Source organism: Diaphorina citri, unplaced genomic scaffold (assembly GCF_000475195.1).
Source record: "Diaphorina citri unplaced genomic scaffold, Diaci psyllid genome assembly version 1.1 scaffold461, whole genome shotgun sequence".
NCBI classification, from domain to species: Eukaryota; Metazoa; Arthropoda; class Insecta; order Hemiptera; family Psyllidae; genus Diaphorina; species Diaphorina citri.
Window position 1 is genome coordinate 46,602 of NW_007377896.1, and position 20,435 is coordinate 67,036.

The 20,435-nt window shown below is 38.1% G+C and overlaps 2 protein-coding genes and 1 long non-coding RNA gene across 3 annotated transcripts; 2 read left to right on the forward strand and 1 right to left on the reverse strand.

Moving 5' to 3' along the window:
- Positions 1-377: 377 nt before the first annotated feature.
- Positions 378-14,938, forward strand: LOC103509049 (peroxiredoxin-4-like). Its single transcript, XM_008473640.2, has 5 exons — positions 378-720; positions 13,381-13,498; positions 13,721-13,860; positions 14,404-14,545; positions 14,881-14,938. The coding sequence occupies exons 1-5, from the start codon at positions 552-554 to the stop codon at positions 14,936-14,938; spliced, it is 627 nt and encodes a 208-aa protein (XP_008471862.1). The 5' UTR covers positions 378-551.
- LOC113467366 lies at positions 6,333-7,103 on the forward strand. Its single transcript, XR_003391466.1, has 2 exons — positions 6,333-6,722; positions 6,890-7,103. It is a non-coding gene; the product is annotated as an uncharacterized LOC113467366 (long non-coding RNA).
- Positions 14,939-15,299: 361 nt separating the features above from the next.
- On the reverse strand, positions 15,300-20,414 carry LOC103509050. Its single transcript, XM_008473641.2, has 4 exons — positions 19,445-20,414; positions 17,738-17,890; positions 17,002-17,119; positions 15,300-15,444 (listed from the first exon to the last, which is right to left on the reverse strand). The coding sequence occupies exons 1-4, from the start codon at positions 20,187-20,189 to the stop codon at positions 15,324-15,326; spliced, it is 1,137 nt and encodes a 378-aa protein (XP_008471863.1). The 5' UTR covers positions 20,190-20,414; the 3' UTR covers positions 15,300-15,323.
- Positions 20,415-20,435: the final 21 nt, after the last annotated feature.

Consider the following 20,435-nt stretch of genomic DNA (forward strand, 5'->3'; position numbering starts at 1 on the left):
TAGCCAACTCATTTGAATCTTGCAAAACTCAAGTTCTTAGGGGGGTTTGTGACTTATGAACTGGGAAATTTCAGTGTTTACAAAAATTTTTACACGAAAATAATTCTGGTCCCAAATAGGAAGGTAAATTCCTGATCGAACCTTGTAGCCCGGTCCTTATTTTCAAATTTCGCGGTTGTAAAATTCAGGCTTCACTTTATCGATTTTTTCTCTATCCACAACATCTTAACCTCCTTGACATTTCCCCTCCACCTCCCCTCTTTTGGATTATCCCGTTACCCGTTACCATGACAACTGATACGGGAACGGGATCCCCCGCTTTCCCTGTTTTTAGAAAAGTAGAAATAAAATAATAAATATATAAGCTAATATGAAAGAACCACGTATTTCATGTGTTGTATTTTGCTGGTTTTTATTTTACTGATTACACAGCTTTTTACTTAGCCAACTCAAACTCATTTGAATCTTGCAAAACTCAAGTTCTTAGGGGGGTTTGTGACTTATGAACTGGGAAATTTCAGTGTTTACAAAAATTTGTTTACTTCTGTGCAATGTCTTCAAGTGTTTTGTGGTTGAAAGTGGTTGTCCTATGTTGGCTCAATGCTCTGTCCAATGGAGAAGGCTCAGAATCTTGTCGGTCCTATGAAAACGAGAATGTGTACCCCCATACTAAACCAACAACGAATACAGACCATCAGTTACAGTGGACCAAAGCAATGAGTAAGTTGAATATGAATAGTGTCGTATGCGTCAAATTCTTTGACAATTTTTTAGCCACTTTTACTGGGCTGATTGACTTGAAATGTTCTATCAATTTCTTTGGATGTTTACGTGCTGGACGTATGTATTTATTTTTTCCCAAATGCGGAACTAGCTTAGATATTGGGGTATGCGTCAAATTCTTTGACAATTTTTTAGCCACTTTTACTGGGCTGATTGACTTGAAATGTTCTATCAATTTCTTTGGATGTTTACATGTGCTGGACGTACGTATTTATTTTTTCCTAAATGCGGAACTAGCTTAGATATTGGAAGCTTTAAAATAGACTGATCTAAGATGAAAAATATTGGTGGTATGATAAATTTATTTATGTGAGTAATTATATTTTTGATTTTATAAATTAGAATTTGAGAACCTCATGATTAGCATAGTGGGTTTCTGATCTGGAACTTGTTGGTTCGGTTCCAAGTCCAAGCAAAAAAAAAAAGAAAAAAAAATCAAGGGGAAAGAACACAACTGATTTATCTTGAAAAATAAATTATTACATTTTGTTTTATTATAAAAACTTTGTACATTTTGTCATTAAAAAGTAATAAAACAATTTTTTGTCAAGAACTGAACATATTAATTTTTCTTTTGAATATTTTAAAAGAACAATACATTGATTTTTTATACATTACCTTAATTTTGTAGCTCAACATTGAAACCAAAAGTTATGAGGTGTAGATAATAACTAGATACCTACTTTAATACTAGTGTGAGGATATACAAGAAATCTACAAATCTAAGATTATAATTTAAACCATAATTATAAATGAAAAATATTTTTTTTTAGGCATAATAGTCTACAGGAACAAAAAAATTAAATAATGTAAATCTGAGGATTTATGATAAACGAAAATAAAGAGATGACACAAATAAGTATTTACACTCTACGTCTACGTAAATACGAACAGAGTAACCACAGCGGCTTAGCACTCTTGCACAGAAAAAAAGTCAACGTTTGTCAATATTTTATGTGCAAGAAAATTAACAAACCATGAGTGAAAGCTTCTTCAACAGAGCCTTGACCATAACTCTGACCCTGACAGAAAGTCAGGTAAGTACTTGTGCAGAAGTCACGTTCGTGGAATATTGCTACCAAAGGAACTGGCACAATTAAGCAGTGACCCTGGTTATTATAGGGTTAGGTTAAACGCAAGAAGGATTTTCCACAATTAGAGCAGTGATGAGTGTTATTATAGGGTTAGGTTAAATAGAGAAGGCTCAGAATCTTGTCGGTCCTATGAAAACGAGAATGTGTACCCCCATACTAAACCAACAACGAATACAGACCATCAGTTACAATGGACCAAAGCAATGAGTAAGTTGAATATGAATAGTGTTAGTGCACATCCACAACCAACCATCAACCCTAGCCTAGTCTTGACCCAGCAGAAAATTAACAAACCATGAGTGAAAGCTTCTTCAACAGAGCCTTGACCATAAAACTCTGACCCTGACAGAAAGTCAGGTAAGTACTTGTGCAGAAGTCACGTCCGTGGAATATTGCTACCAAAGGAACTGGCACAAATGAGCAGTGACCCTGGTTATTATAGGGTTAGGTTAAACGCAAAAAGGAGTTTCCACAATTAGAGCAGTGATTACCCCTTAAACAATTTGAGCTTGTTATCCTTGGGTGTTATTATAGGGTTAGGTCAAATACAAAGAGGAGCTTTTCTTTTCCACGGATGTGACTTCTGCATAAGTACCAAAAATCAAAATTAAGCCCCCTTTTTTTTTTTTTTTTTTTTTTTTTTTTTTTTTGTCATGGTTGATGCTTTTTTGTATACATTTTTGATAACTGACAAAGGTCAATAGTCTATGGTTGTGGAATCAGTCTAGTCAGCTTGGAGGATAGCACATAGGTATGCCTTATAAGTGCTAGGTCTTAGGTTTGACTCCCACCTAGGAACAGCTGGCTTTTACCTCTCCTTTTCTTATTTTCTCTTTGATTTTGGGATGAATATGGTCTATTAATTGAGGAGCTGGGTGCAAAAAGGGCAATAAATGAAAATCATCAAACTGAGATATTTAACTTTAAATTTTTTCAATTTTTCATCTAAATCCTTGAAAAGTATGTTTACAAAAAATGCTGTAACTCATTGAAAAAAAGTTATCACTGCAGTTCAAACGCTGGAAGATAGAGTGCACCACGTTCTATTCAAAAAACCGTTTTACGCCAAAAGGGCAAAAAATCCATATTTCCCTTTTTGCACCCAACCCAGCTCCTCAATTGTGTTTCTTAAACTTTTCTTACATTATTTTATCTGTTTTAAATTAGTTTCCAAACCAGCTCCATTCTGGCAAGGCACTGCAGTGGTTGATGGACAACTCAAAGAAATCAAACTGTCAGATTACTATGGCAAATATTTGGTGTTCTTCTTCTATCCCTTGGATTTGTAAGTATTTATCTAGGCTAGGCTAGTCCAGAGTAGATCTTGAAAGTAAGCCTTAGGATTCAGTTGTGTAAATGACGTCTAGGAAATTGGGAGTTTGTGTAAATGCCTTTTTTTTAGAGCAGTTAGATCTATTTACAGTATTTACTTACCCCTCCAAAATTTGCTCTTTGGCTCTTTCTCCTTTGAAAATTACTATTTCTTAATTTCATTTTTTTCAGCACATTTGTATGTCCAACTGAGATCTTGGCATTTAATGACAGACTGGAAGAGTTCCACCAAATCAACACAGAAGTGGTTGCGGCATCTGTGGATTCTCACTTTACCCATCTTGCTTGGGTCAACACACCAAGGAAAGAAGGTAAGATTTTTTACCACATCCAACCCCTTAGCACTGATCCCACATTGAGCTATAGGGGTTCAACTGGTCAACTGACCTACATAATTATGTACTTGTGGGGGCCACAGTCTAATTGACAAAGAAGTCAAATAATTTCAAGATTGATACTTAGAAGGTTTAAAAAAGGTTTTTAAGGTTGAATCTCACGGTTTAACTCTGGGAACTAAGTTTTTATCCTCCATTTGCTGACAAGTTACCTACCTACTCACATGAATCTCAACCAGCTTGAGTGGAGCTGAGAAAAGCCAGCAGTATGTGTATGTCACCCATCCAAATATCAACCATATGGAACGTTGCTTAACTTCAGTGATTGGAAACCAATGCATTGGCCATTTGGCTGTTGATTTCTTCTTCCTAACCTTTTCCCAATTAAATGGTGTTTCTTGTCAGTCTCTTCCAGGCAGCCCTATTGTGTACCTCATGTCCTGATAAATTTTATTTCTCTCTCTCTATCAAAAAAAGGATTTCTCTCCTCAGGTCCTTAACCCATTCCGTCTTGTTTCAGGTGGTCTGGGCAAACTAAAGATCCCACTCCTGTCAGACCTAACACACAAGATATCCCTGGACTATGGCGTCTACCTGAGTGACCAGGGCCCGGTGTATAGCAGATACAAAAAGACATCTTTTCTTTATTCTGCTATCGCCATTTGGCGAAAGCTAAAGCCGCTACAACAACAACAACCTCTCCTATTCATATTTTCTCTTTGATTTCGGGATGAATATGGTCTATTAATTTTATTGTGTTTCTTAAACTTTTCTTACATTATTTTATCTGTTTTCTAGACTTTTTTTCTCGAAAACCAAATTGTGACGGGTTTAAAATGTCATTTTCTTCTAGAAAACGTGTCAGTCTGCTTTTCACACATTTTTCAGGAAATCAAGTCTATCACCGTGGTTGTTTTTTATTTCTTCCAGATTTTTCTTCAATTCGTTATTTTCTTTTTCTAGTTTCGCTTTGGCAGTTTCAAGAGTTTCTATTTTGGTTTTCATGCTTTCTAATCTTTCTATCACTCTTATAAAATCTTCATTCATTTTTGATGTAAGTTTTCCAGTGTATTCCTCAAACAAAGATCTCAGTAATATTTCCTCCTTTGATACATTGCTTGATTGGGGATTGTTCTTGTTATTCTTATCTTCGGTTTGATCTTTTGTCTCTTTAGCCCTTTCCTCTGAAGTATCTCGGGTCTCGGGTTTCTTGTTCTTGCAATCAAGACATTTCCAAACGTCCTTTGCTTTCATTTTTCTGAATATTGTTTCCATGATTCCAACACAACCTGAATGAAAATTCTTCTTGCATACTGAGCAGGTTAGTCTGTCTTCTTCTATGAGTGCCTCCTCACACTTTGAGCAAATCATGTTGTTTAGAATGTTCAGATGAGGGTGATATTAATAAAGTATTGAGAAAAAAAAGGAGTAAGCGTTGTGCAATCAGACTGTCACAGCTCCCCCTAGATTTTGCTTGTGAAATAAGTTCGAGATTATTCACTTAAAAAACTGTTTTTATTGAATAACTTTGAAAGGTAATCACTTTCCCAAAAACTGAACTCACAGAAAAAAAGATTATATTTTTTCCAGTAAAACTGTAAAAATTACTATTTTATTGCTTAATGCAATCCTATTTAAATATTAGAAAAACCTAGAGAATCAAACAAAACACATGTGTATCGCTTGAGAGTCAAGAGAAGAAGCGATGAGAGAAAAATGCTTACAATTCATTCTCTTGTATGTCTTCCTTACCCGAATAGGGGTTTCCGAATTTTCGTCACCAACGTCTTCATTAACCGTTTCTGAAAACGGGAAAACATGTTCACTTAAACAAATGAACTAACATTTTCTAAGATTCCCCAATTTAATTCTGCTACTATGAACCTGAGCGCACGGCAAACTGTCAGGAAAAGTTTCATTTGACATAGTGACATCTAGGCGCACTACCGTGGCCAAGTTCCAGCCTAACGCACACATACTTAACTATCATGGCAATAATCTTCGAGCTTGGTTTACGCAACCTTCCAGAATTAATTCTCAATTCTAGAGTAAATTCAGCTGTATAATATGTACCTACTGAACCAAATTCTGTAGACTAGAGGTCATTAACTCACCACACTGGGCTGGTATAAAGAAGGAGCCACGAAAAACAACTCCAAAATACCCCAATCAAACTAATTTATAAAATCCCCTTTTTTTAAAAAATATAATAATAAAGAGAAGATAAAACTGATCAGAGCTATTTGTTTCTCAAGACTATTTCATTTTGCTTGTGAAATAAGTTCGAGATTATTCACTTAAAAAACTGTTTTTATTGAATAACTTTGAAAGGTAATCACTTTCCCAAAAACAGTTACCTCAAGTCAATAAGACTCTACAATACAATAGCGAGTAAAACCCTCACCAGCTTAGTAGGTTGGAGGGTAACGCGCCTGCCTTGTTAGCGCTAAGTCGCGGTTCGACTACCGACTGGGACAAACTTTATTCCTCAAGAAATAAGGTTCGTTCTCAGAACGGCTGGCTTTCTCCCATCCTGTCCTCCTCTTGGATTCCGGGACGTTAAGACCTCCCTTGTTAGTCTTGTTACATTCCCGTTTATCAAAGCTCTAAAAAAAAACCCTAGAATATTCTGTTTCTATTAATTTAATTGGATACGTCGTTCGTTAAAAAGCAAAGAACATCGCCCATGCTAAGCATAGGAGGCAAACCCCTTTCGTCTACGAAAGAACAAACGTTCCTCCCTTTAAGAGCCTGCCTGTCTTGTAGGGAAAAACTCTATTGATAAATCTACATTTGACCGTGTTTCAGATTATTCCTGATCCAGAGAAGAAGAAAACCTACTTCAACAACAAAGAAAAGAACAAGAAGAAGGCGAAGAAAGAACTCTAAATAAACACAGAGCAAGAACCGAGTGGTGGTTTACTTTCTTGGTCCTCGAAAAACTCGTGGGCTTTGAATAATTCAGTGTGGACTTTGCATGGTAAAGAAATGAGTTTTCTGACAAAGGGGGTGCTAGAGTGTTGTGTACCATACGTGAGGACGAAGACTCAAGTGAAATTTACTGACAGTATTATTACTAGGAATTTGCTAGTCCAGAGTCTGTGAAGGGCTAAACAGTTTTTAGGAACTATTCTGCCCTTCATAACTTTACACTGGTTTTTCGGAACTAGGGATGTAGGTTTTTGTGTAAGAACTTTAGGTCCAATTTTATTATTTCCTTTGGCCCTATTATTCATGAATCAGCAGAATTTGAATTGGTAAGGGCTATTACCAAAGATTATACTAGGAATTTGCTAGTCCAGAGTCTGTGAAGGGCTAAACAGTTTTTAGGAACTAGGGATGTAGGTTTTTGTGTAAGAACTTTAGGTCCAATTTTATTATTTCCTTTGGCCCTATTATTTATGAATCAGCAGAATTTGAATTGGTAAGGGCTATTACCAAAGATTGTAGCTTTAATATTTTCAATCAATCTTATTTTTGCCCAACAAGGCGCAATATTAGTGTCCCAGGCATTTTCTGTCTCTTCATAATCTCTTTTCTTATATTTATCTTCATCAATGATGTATACTTTTATTCTCTTTGGCGCTGAGTCTTAGGTTCGATTCCCGCTCTTGCCTAACTTTATGCTAACAAGATGAATTTCCTTCTCGGAACAGCTGGTTTTGTCATATTTTGCCTTCCTTCTCTCTTCGATTTCGGGATGATAAGGCGTCCCTATTAACAGTTCCCGCTATCAAACCTCTTCCCTCTAACCTCAGTGGTGTAGTGGTTAGCACTGTGGGCTTTGAATCTGGAGGGTCATGGTTTGAGTGCAAGTCATGTCATAAAATTTGTGTTATGCTCAACACAAGCAGTTATGCATAACATATTTTTATTTTTTAAGATGAGTGTTTAACCGCCGTTTTTATTTCGTAGCAATGAAACAACTGCTACATTAGACGCGTGGTCTCTTTCGTAGCATGCCCATCCCGTAGTATGAATCTCATCAGATGGGGGATAAGAGACACAATACTTACGTCCCTTTCTTTTTCATAATTTCCTCTTCCCTCTACCTTTTTATTATTATTTTATTTGTGTTTGCAGTAGCTGATGTCAGATGTGATGAACACAACCACAAGGTAATATAGACATGAGAGATCTGCAGAAATTTGCTGGCTGTACCAAGTACCTACGTATGCCCGGGTTTCCCTCTTCGTATTGAAGTGATAGGTACCTAATAGATCTTGAAGAGTTCTCTTATGCCGGGTCCACACTAGCATAATGTAACATGTAATGTAATCGCGAGCGTGGTACAGTACCATTTGTGGGTTCAGTGCTTGCGTGTGTTCACCAAGTGCTCCATTCTTCAAGGTTATCGTAGTGCTCACTTCAATGTTCAGAAACCCGTCCACACTTTTGTAACACGTCTGTATCAAACATCCAAGAAGATCACCAGAAAACTGACAACATCATGGATTCAAGGCGAGAATTTGGTGAGCATTCACTTGAGTGCTTCTATCCCATCCACACTAGTCAATTTTTATACATGTAAGGCACTTGTGTTAACATGTTCACGTTACATTACATATGTGTGGACCAGGCATTACAGATACTAAACATCCATTTCCAGCGTAGGTATCAGCAAATTCAGTACATTCCCTTCAGTTGTTTTTGTTCTTGTAGTCCCCTCACACATCAGCATCTTCAGATTCTTTGGTTTTGGTTCCAGGAACTTGGTAAAGACCTATCACCTTCCCATCAGCAAAGACACTCCTACAATTTTCTTTGGTACTAATTCAGAAGCCATGACAATGAGAAATTGCTACAAAAGGAGCTGTCCAAATGAGCAGTGACCAGTGTTATTAGTGTGAAGGTTGAACAGTGAATCAAAAAGTGTGAAGGTTGCCTTGTGAAATCCACCATGAGTCCAGTGTGAATGTTGAACAGTGAGTCTAACACTGTGAATTGAACAGTGAATCAAAAAGTATGAAAGTCGCCTTGTGAAATCCACCATGAGTCCAATGTGAAGGTTGGTGATGGTGAGTCAAACAGTGTGAAGGTTGGGACAGTGAGTCAAACAGTGTGAAAGTTGAATCTACATAATTACCTGTTTGGTAATTATGCAGAAGTCACATCCGTGGAAAAGAAAAGCTCCTCTTTGTATTTAACCTAACCCTATAATAACACTCATCACTGCTCTAATTGTGGAAACTCCTTCTTGCGTTTAACCTAACCCTATAATAACCAGGGTCACTGCTCATTTGTGCTAGTTCCTTTGGTAGCAATATTCCACGTACGTGACTTCCACAGTTCAAATTTGAGCAAAGAACATGAGTATGGTAAAGTTGCTGAAAAACATTAGCTGAAAAGAAGAAACATAATTAGATTAAAATGATCAGAGACAAATTTACAAAAGAAAGGTTAAGAACAGATGCATATTTTAGAATTCAACACATATTTTTTTTTTTTTTTTTTTTAAAGATGAGTGTTTTACCGCCGTTTTTATTTCGTAGAAATGAAACAACTGTTTAGACGCGTGTGGTCTGTTTCGTAGCATGACACAATACGTCCCTTTCTTTTTCATAATTTCCTCTTCCCTCTACCTTTTTATTATTATTTTACTATTCAATTATTTTCGTCCCTCAGGCGTGGTTCACTACTAAGCACGGCCATATTCGTGTACGCCCTGACCTCGCCTGTGAACGGGTATGCTGGGGGTGCCCTCTACTCTCGCCTCGGAGGCCGGGCCTGGATTCGACACTGCCTCCTGTCTGCGTGTCTAGTGCCCGTGTTGGTCTGCGCTACGGCACTGGTCGTCAACTTCATCGCCATGTATTACCATGCGAGTCGCGCCATACCCTTCGGTGAGTTTTATTAGCTAAATCCCCTTTAGGGGTGAGCTATTCATTTCCAACGACAGTCACAACTTTGGGTCGGGGTTGTGTTTTTTAAGTCACTAGGAACTTCCTATATTTCGTAGCTATTTCGAAGCAATGGAACAACTGCCACATTAGACTCTTGTGGTCCAAGATCCTGAACGCACATCTACACAGGATCAACAATAAGGTGAAGAACAAGTGCCCAGACTGTCAACAGAGTCCCCATGACGTCCACCACCTTTGCACCTGCAGTGCCCAACCCACCGACCAGGGAGGTGGCAATAGTCCTACAACTCCCCACTGATGAGACGGACGGAGCTGGGGATGCATCATAATGAGGAGGCCCCTGCTGCTACAACAATAACAACAACTCTTGTGGTCTGTGTCGTAGTATGTCCCTCATTACGAGATGGGTTTTTCACTGTTTTTATTCCGTAGGTATCAATTCAATACTGACTTCTAAAAAAAAAAAAAAAAACACAACGCACTTCCCGCATCCAGGTTAAAAAAAAACGCGAGATAAAAAAAAAAAAAAAAAAAAAAAAAAAAAAAAAAAAATGAAAAACGAGTGCACATTTTTCTCGATGCTATGGTGGGAACTGAGAATCGAACTCGGGACCTTTTGGAAAAGCAAGCGCGTTACCACTAACCTTGTCCTATTTTTCTTCCCAGGTACGATGGTTGCTGTGGCATGTATCTGTCTCTTCATCATTCTACCGTTAACCCTGGTGGGCGCAGTCCTGGGGCGTAACCTGTCGGGTCAGTTGAAGAAGCTTTCACTCATGGTTTGTTAATTTTCTGCTGGGTCAAGACTAGGCTAGGGTTGATGGTGGTTGGTTGTGGATGTGCACTAACACTATTCATATTCAACTTACTCATTGCTTTGGTCCATTGTAACTGATGGTCTGTATTTGTTGTCGGCTTAGTATGGGGGTACACATTCTCGTTTTCATAGGACCGACAAGATTCTGAGCCTTCTCCATTAGACAGAGTATTGAGCCAACATAGAACAACCACTTTCAACCACAAAACACTTGAAGACATTGCACAGAAGTAAACAAAATCAGAGGGTTTTTGTAAACACTGAAATTTCCCAGTTCATAAGTCACAAACCCCCCTAAGAACTTGAGTTTTGCAAGATTCAAATGAGTTTGAGTTGGCTAAGTAAAAAGCTGTGTAATCAGTAAAATAAAAACCTGCAAAATACAACACATGAAATACGTGGTTCTTTCATATTAGCTTATATATTTATTATTTTATTTCTACTTTTCTAAAAACAGGGAAAGCGGGGGATCCCGTTCCCGTATCAGTTGTCATGGTAACGGGTAACGGGATAATCCAAAAGAGGGGAGGTGGAGGGGAAATGTCAAGGAGGTTAGGATGTTGTGGATAGGGAAAAATCGATAAAGTGGAGCCTGGATTTTACAAGCACGAAATTTGAAAATAAGGACCGGGCTACAAGATTCGATCAGGAATTTACCTTCCTATTTGGGACCAGAATTATTTTCGTGTAAAAAACCACAGGATTGACATAGGTAAATAAAATTTATAAAATTATTTAATTTCATTATATCATGTTTTTTTTATTATTATTATTATTTTTTTTTTAAGATAAGAATTAGGTACCTGACTTTTAGTTTTACAAATTTAATATATCTAACCTTAACACAGCCGCTTGTGTAACCTACGTTTCTATAAAACTCAGGGACGATATTAGATTTCATGGGCGAAGCCAAGGGAGCGCGAAGCGCGACCTTGGCTCATGCTCACCCCGCGAAGCTCCCGGGAGCGCGCAGCGCGATCGTTACCAAGGGACCGCAAAGCGCGACCCCATGCACACCCCGCGAAGCCCCCGGGAGCGCGCAGCGCGACCGTAAACAAGGGAGCGCAAAGCGCGACCCCATGCACAACCCCGCGAAGCTCCGGGAGCGCGCAGCGCGACCGTATACGCAACTCCGCGTAGCGAACACGCGAAGCCCCCGGGGGGTCGAGCACGAAGTGCGAGTTTTATCTATACGCGTATTTCGGGTTTTACCCCATTCTCAAGATGATATTTAATTAAGGTTGCAATTAAATATCATCTTGAGAATTAATTCGGGGTAACACCCGAAATACGTGTAAAGATAAAATATATTACATTTGTAAAACTAAAAGTCAAGAGTTTTTTTTATTTATTAAGTTATTGAAAGTTTTACCAAGTATTATTTTGGTCTTATTATAAAGCTTTTTTTTTACCAAATAAAATGTACGAAATAACAATGATCCTATTTGTTTAATTATTTTTGTTATTTTAAAACTGTTTTAATTGTTTTGTACCTAATAAAATAAAAATATCATGTCGAAATTTTATTTGTAAAAGTTATTATTTATTTATTTATTTATTTTTCTCATCAGAATTTATTAATAGCCTGGATTTGGGTAGGATTGCGGCATTCTAAATCCAGCGTATGCGCGCGCATTTACCTGGATCTAGCATTAAAATCAAGCCTGGATCCAAGCATTCAAAATCCAGCGTATGCGCTGGATGTAAGCGTGAATTAGGCTGGATGTAAGTGTGTGCTTTTTACGTCTACATCCAGTTGGAGGACATCCTGGAACAAGGGCACTTTCACGCTTAAATCCAACTATGTAGTAAGTGGATCTAGGCTTGCAGACTGGATGTCATCCAACTTACACAGGTGAATTTGTAAGCTTGATTCGAGCCTTACATCCAATCGTGTGTGCTGACTGGGATCCTGATATCACATAGGTAGGTACATACCTTCAAGTATGTATTGCAGCATACGCATAGGTGGGTACCTGTAGGTACTTACCTTTAGACAGTGGCGTAGCGTGGTCTAAATTCAAGTGTAGGGCGTGTAGCGCTCATGCACAGGTCTACCAAGTCTCATCAAAGTACATGCCATTATTATTTATGGGCACTAGAGTGCACTTTTGAGTTGTATGGCCGCCATACACGCCATACATACACGCTACGCCACTGCCTTTAGAAGTAATTTTATTACAATATCGTGAGTAGGTAACTAGGTACCTTGTAAGACCTACTTTTACCATCACTCCGATGTAAATATTTATAATTATATACACTGATGTAGGTACCTATTAGGACAAAGCGTACAAAGTTCAACTTACCCAACAATAGTGCGATGGGAAACAACTCCTTTTACTCCAGTAAAAGAACGGCTATAGTGGACAAAATCCCAAAATAACACGTCTGGGCTCAAAAGAACATAGATTTGTTTCTTTTCTGATCATTCACATCCACTGATAATGTTGCGAACAAATTTTATCAAATTTATAAAAGAACCACTTTTCCAGTTTTCCGTGGAAATTCTGAGAACGACCGAATGCACTCTGCAGATTTTTAAGCGAAAATATCCACCTAGGTAACTACAATCACCTTATTTTTATTGCACATACAATCAAAGAAATAAATATTAAATTATAAACCGAGTTTTATTTTCGTAAAAAAACAATCACGCCCTGCAAATGCAAGCGAACAATCTCAACTCAACTGAAGTGGAATCAGTCTAGTCAGCTTGGAGGATAGCACATAGGTATGGCTTATAAGTGCTAGGTCTTAGGTTTGACCGTTTGACTCCCACCTAGGAACAGCTGGCTTTTACCTCTCCTTTTCTTATTTTCTCTTTGATTTTGGGAAGAATATGGTCTATTAATTGAGGAGCTAGGTGCCAAAAGGGCAATAAATGAAAATCATCAAACTGAGATATTATTTAACTTTAAAGTTTTCAATTTTTCATCTAAATCCTTGAAAAGTATGTTTACAAAAAATGCTGTAACTCATTGAAAAAAAAAAAATTATCACTGCAGTTCAAATGCTGGAAGATAGAGCGCACCACATTCTATTCAAAAAACTGTTTTACGCCAAAAGGGCAAAAAATCCATATTTCCCTTTTTGCACCCAGCTCCTCAATTGCATTTCCTAAACTTTTCTTACATTATTTTATCTGTTTTCAGTTTCCAAACCAGCTCCATTCTGGCAAGGGACTGCAGTGGTTGATGGACAACTCAAAGAAATCAAACTGTCAGATTACTATGGCAAATATTTGGTGTTCTTTTTCTATCCCTTGGATTTGTAAGTATTTATCTAGGCTAGTCTAGAGTAGATCTTAAAAGCAAGCCTTAGGATTCAGGTGTGTAAATGACATCTAGGAAATTGGGAGTTTGTGTAAATGACTTTTTTTTTTTTTTTAGAGCAGTTAGATCTATTTACAGTATTTACTTACCCACCTCCAAAGTTTGCTCTTTGGCTCCTTCTCCTTGGAAAATTACCATTTCTTAATTTTATATTTTTTAGCACATTTGTATGTCCAACTGAGATCTTGGCATTTAATGACAGACTGGAAGAGTTCCACCAAATCAACACAGAAGTGGTTGCGGCATCTGTAGATTCTCACTTTACTCATCTTGCTTGGGTCAACACACCAAGGAAAGAAGGTAAGATTTTTTATCACATCCAACCCCTTAGTACTGATCCCGCATTGAGCTATAGGGGTTCAACTGACCTACACAAGTACGTGGGGCCACAGTCTAATTGACAAATAAGTCAAATAATTCCAAGATTGATACTTAGAGACTTGCTTTTTTTAAGGTTGAATCTCACTGTTTAACTCTGGGGACTAAGTTTTTATCCTCCATTTGCTGACAAGTTACCTACCTGCCTACTCACATGAATCTCAACCAGCTTGAGTGGAGCTGAGAAAAGCCAGCAGTATGTGTATGTCACCCATCCAAATATCAACATTGTAGAACGTTGCTTAACTTCAGTGATTGGAAACCAATGCATTGAACATGCTATGGCCATTTGGCTGTTGATTTCTTCTTCCTAAACTTTTCCCATTTAAATAGAGTTGGTGTTTCTTGTCAGTCTCTTCCAGGCAGCCCTATTGTGTGCCTCATGTCCTGTAAATTTCTCTCTCTCTCTCTCTAAAAAAAAAGGATTTCTCTCCCCGGTCCTTATCCCATTCCGTCTTGTTTCAGGTGGTCTGGGCAAACTGAAGATCCCACTCCTGTCAGACCTAACACACAAGATCTCCCTGGACTATGGCGTCTACCTGAGTGACCAGGGTCACACGTTGGATAAGTACTGTTTAGAATGTTACAAGATGGTCATTGTTTACTGGTTTGAAAGAGGGAACTGTGACTGGTAAGGTCTTATCGTCCCAAAATAGAAGAGAAGAAAGACAGGATAGGAGAAAGCCAGCCCTTCTAAAAACCAACCTTATCCCTTCAGATTAAATTCTGTCCTGGGCGGAATCGAACCCACACCACGGCCTAGCACTTACAAGGCAGACGCGCTACCAACCAAGCAAACTAGAATAACTGTTAGGTAGCTAACTATTTAGAATGTCACAAGAGTCTTTGTTTACCGTTTGATAAGGAATGTCACTGTACAATAGAAGGTTTTTTAGTGAAGGGACAACAAGCTACCCAAATACTTTCATTAACCTCACCCAGCCTGACTGGGGCCGGGAAAATTCAGCAGTATGCAATTTATTGTCCAGATGGTCAGTGACCCATCCGGTTACCAACCAGATCAGTGGCGTAGCGTGTATGTATGGCGGCCATACAACTCAAAAGTTCACTCTAATGCCCATAAATATTAATGGCATGCACTGTGATGGGACTTGGTAGAACTGTGTATGAGCCCTACACGTCCTACACTTGAATTTAGACCACGCTACGCCACTGAACCAGATACAAAGTGGACGTAATGGCATGTACTGTGATGGGACTTGGTAGAACTGTGCATGAGCCCTACACGTCCTACACTTGAATTTAGACCACGCTACGCCACTGAACCAGATACAAAGTGGACACCCATCCGGTTATCAACCAGATACAAAGTGGCTCTACTTCAGCAATCTTTTACTTCGGCTTCAACAAAAACGTTTCTCTGTTCAAGTAGAGCAGAAATATGGTGATAAAAAAACAATGATGGGACCTACCTCACAATTGATAACACGGAACGCACTGAGCACATCACCAAGTGCTAGAATTTCAGTAGAACATACAGTAGAGCTGAAATAGAACAAGATAAAATGGTCAGAGTCAACAGATAGCAAAAACTTCAAGTGGATAAATACTGAAAGCTAGTTAACACAATAGAGTAAACATTACTTTCCTTTCTAACGAGCTTCAGGACATCACATGCTATTTTGGTGTCCATTCAACCTTGAGAAAAGAACAGATAGCAAAAACTTCAAGTGGATAAATACTGAAAGCTAGTTAACACAATACAGTAAACATTACTTTCCTTTCTAACGAGCTTCAGGGGATCACATGCTATTTTGGTGTCCATTCAACCTTGAGAAAAGATCGAGAAATTTCAGCAAAACAATCGACCTTATTCACTTATTTAGGTGAGGTTTGAAAGTAAAATAGAAAAAATGAGGAACAAGGGAATTTTCCTTTTTCTTTAAAAAAAAGAGGTTTGACAGAGGGAACTGTAACTGCTAGGGTCTTATCATCCCGGAATCGAAGAGAGAAGGAGGACAGGATAGGAGCATTTCAATTACAACTAAGCTATTTTTCATATTTACCACTTTGAGGGGATGCTTTTGTCCCAGATAAGGGTAATTATGTAGAAGTCACGTCCATGGAAAAAAAAGCTCCTTTTTGAATTTAACCTAACCCTATAATAACACTAATCACTGCTCTAATTGTGAAAACTCCTTGCGTTAAACCTAACCCTTCAATAACCAGGGTGACCAGGGTCACTGCTCGTTTGTGCCAGTTCCTTTGGTAGCAATATTCCACAAACATGACTTCTGCACAAGTACCCAGATAAGCAACTGAAATCCTGATTTTTCTTGACCATTATTTTGTTCCAGGAAGTCAAAAATAACAATTATCTGGCAACCCCATTTCCCTCCATTTTTTCTCATAGCTCTAATTTTCAAATCCCTTCAGAAAGGAAATGTAAAACCAGTTTTTCATGTTTAAAATAGCTGTTCCCTTTGCCCAACCAACATTTCTTCCCCTGATGGTAAAATGTCTTGTGATCGCATGTAAAACGGTTGACTTACCCCTGGTGATCTTCGTCTTGGGACATTGGTTCCGAATTGGCGCTCATTGCATCGCTTCACAATCCTGAAATGGGGACTTGAGTGGAGTAGACTTTATCCTGATTCTGTCGATGTAATTCCTGTAGATTGTAAGCTTCTAACCAGACTATAATCTACTAAACACCCAAAAATTGAGAACTTTCAAACTTTGAATACCTACTTTCTAGGCAAAAGCAAATAAAATAAATTAATAAATCGACAATCGACACAAACACAACACAAAACTTTAAACAGTTTAGGAGGCTGAATAGGCGGCCATTTTTAAAAACAGAACTTTAAAATCCGCCCCGGGCGGGAATCGAACCCGCGGCCTAGCGCTTACAAGGCAGACGCGCCACCAACCAAGCTAACTAGGCTGACCTTTTTGTTCTACAACTTCTAGATCTCGAAAATCGATTTGAAAAATACTAGTAAAACGTGTATCTTGAATTATTGATGTCACGACATCCGCTGCGGTACGTGATGACGTCACATCAAATTTCCCAACCACAAGCAAGTAAATAAAACTTACAAATCTTGAGGATAGAAAAACATAACGACATAGCGACCCCGAAAGTCCAAGAGTTTCAAGTCCTGAACATGGCCATTCACCACAGCCTTGCCTTTCCATTGGGGAGCCAATTGTGTCACTGAAAACAGAATTAAAACCAAGATAAAATAGGAATAAAAGTGAAGAAAAAAGTGCTTGGACAAGATTACAGAACATCATTATTTACTGTACAAAATGTGAAGTGCAAAAAATGTCCTTTTAGTGTGAAACATGTTTACCAAATTTTATCCAAAAGGACAAACTATTTTTGATTTTCTCAAGGGCCCCTACCGGGTACCCAAAGGCCTGATGGCAGTACCAGAGCCAAGTCTAATGCACTACGCTAAATTTTTTGACTTGACTTGGACTCGAACCACCAACCTCCAGATCCGAAGTCCACCACGCTAACCACTGCACCAAAAGGGCAAACTATTTTTGATTTTCTCAAGGGCCCCTACCAGGTACCCAAAGGCCTGATGGCAGTGCCAGAGCCAAGTAAAATAGCACAAATCTAGAATTTCAGTGGAGCATACAGTTGGAATTCTGGGTGCAATCAGTCTTATGAACAAAACTGATTTTCGATAGTAATGAAAAGGAATTACAAATATGTAAGTAACACTTAACAAATAATTTACTCTTTTTTTTTAGAATGAGAGTTGAAAACTACATGATCCCTAATAGGCCAGAACTCAGACTCTCAATGGCATTCATCACTTACCGAACGCTTGTGGAGTTATTTCATCAGTTGATTGATATTTGGTTGATGTAGTTCCAGATCCCGAACTAGACGTCACCTTTCCTGCGGGTTTCACTTGGAAAACCCGAATAGGGGTTTCCGAATTTTCGTCACCAACGTCTTCATTGACCGTTTCTGAAAACGGGAAAACATGTTCACTTAAACAAATGAACTAACATTTTCTAAGATTCCCCAATTGTATTCTGCTACTATGAACCTGAGCGCACGGCAAACTGTCAGGAAAAGTTCCATTTGATATAGTAACTATTTAGAATGTCACAAGAGTCTTTGTTTACCGTTTGATAAGGAATGTCACTGTACAATAGAAGGTTTTTAGTGAAGGGACAACAAGCTACCCAAATACTTTCATTAACCTCCACCCAGCCCGACTGGGGCCGGGAAAATTCAGCAGTATGCAATTGTCCAGATGGTCAGTGACCCATCCGGTTACCAACCAGATCAGTGGCGTAGCAGCGTGTATGTATGGCGGCCATACAACTCAAAAGTTCACTCTAATGCCCATAAATATTAATGGCATGTACTGTGATGGGACTTGGTAGAACTGTGCTTGAGCCCTACACGTCCTACACTTGAATTTAGACCACGCTACGCCACTGAACCAGATACAAAGTGGACACCCATCCGATTATCAACCAGATACAAAGTGGCTCTACTTCAGCAATCTTTTACTTCGGCTTCAACAAAAACGTTTCTCTGCTCAAGTAGAGCAGAAATATAGTGATAAAAAAACAATGATGGGACCTACCTCACAATTGATAACACGGAACGCACTGAGCACATCACCAAGTGCTAGAATTTCAGTAGAACATACAGTAGAGCTGAAATAGAACAAGATAAAATGGTCAGAGTCAACAGATAGCAAAAACTTCAAGTGGATAAATACTGAAAGCTAGTTAACACAATACAGTAAACATTACTTTCCTTTCTAACGAGCTTCAGGGGATCACATGCTATTTTGGTGTCCATTCAACCTTGAGAAAAGATCGAGAAATTTTAGCAAAACAATCGACCTTATTCACTTATTTAGGTGAGGTTTGAAAGTAAAATAGAAAAAATGAGGAACTAGGGAATTTTCCTTTTTCTTCTTCTTCTGGGGAAAAAGTGTTTCATCAGAAGGAATATACATCGTGGGAAAGTGTTTCAAATGGATTGTTTAAGTACAATTAAATACTTGTACTTCTACTTTGGTTATTTACTGAGTATTATTCAGTTGTACCTAAATGAGATGTTACAAGATCTGTAAAAAGAAGCTCTGATCATTTTTATCTCCCTTAAAATCACAATTTCATCAAAACAAAACAACATCGACAGTGGAGGGATTGAATCAAAAAATAATTACTGAAGCAAATAACTTTAAAGTAACTACTTAAGTACTTACAGTTCTATAGACAGTGGAGGGATTGAATCAAAAAATAATTACTGAAGCAAATAACTTTAAAGTAACTACTTAAGTACTTACAGTTCTATAAAAAAAAGCTCAACTAAAAGGTAATTACTCCAGTAGATGCATTTTTTTTCCTCCAACACAATTGCAACTTACTTAGTAACAAATGGTTATAAAAACAAGGAAAGGAAACATTTATTTATTTACTTCAACTCTCATTTTAATTGTTTTGTCTTCATAGAAATTGTGATCAACTGGATAAGGAAGATGAGGAGAAAGCAAACCTTCAAGTCTGAGCTCAGTCAGACGAATAGAATCGATATCAACAGAATGATCAAAGTCCACAGCACTTGATCTCAGAGATTTCAAACTTTGCTTATGAGACTTGGGTGTTTCATCATAGTAATATTCCTCAATCATGGGTTCATTGTCCTTGATCTCTGTTCCATCAGGTCTACTCAAGATGTAACTGACATGTTGTTTTGGTTTATGATCTTTTTCTTCCTCAGGTTCATTTTCAGGTTCCGAGTCTTCTTCAGTGTTCAGAATGTTTTTCAAATGACCCTCTGAACGACTATGAAATTTGAGCTCACTTATGTTGGCATTAATTCTGACCTGACACAGTGTACAGCAGGCTTCTTTATCATTGCCTTCAACACGAGCTATCCAATGCTTGAAGTTCCTGTGTTTTTCCCATTCTTTTTTGAATTTGAACTCAACAACTGGTGATCCTGACTGAGCAGCTATCTCATTCTTAACGTGTTTTGATGAGACCAAGTGTCTCTTCAATACAGTAAACTCTGCTTTCATAATATTGCTGCATAGTATACACTGGGCACTTAATTCATCAGATTCAACAGGTTTTACCCAGTTTGCAAAGTCTGGAACACTTTCCCATGCTTTCCTATACTTTTGGGTTCTACGTTTGGATTTGGTCCTTACTTCTTCAGTATCATCCAAGTATTCACCTTTGATTTTTATTGGCTTGGTAATGTCTAGGAATTTGGTCAGTGTGTATTGTTCTTCCATGCTACAAACAACAAATCAAACATTATACATAGAACACTCTACCTACTCTCTGTGATAATGTACATTATCTTACACTGAATTCTGTCTAGCTCAAAAGTTTAGTAATTTCATAATTAATAAGGATCTTGCAAATTATATTATGGTACATTATGAAAAATATATTCACAAATTTATTTGTCATTATCTATACCCAGAATGTTTTGAGCTTGACAAAACACAAGTGCAGTTCAAATTTGAGCAAAGAAC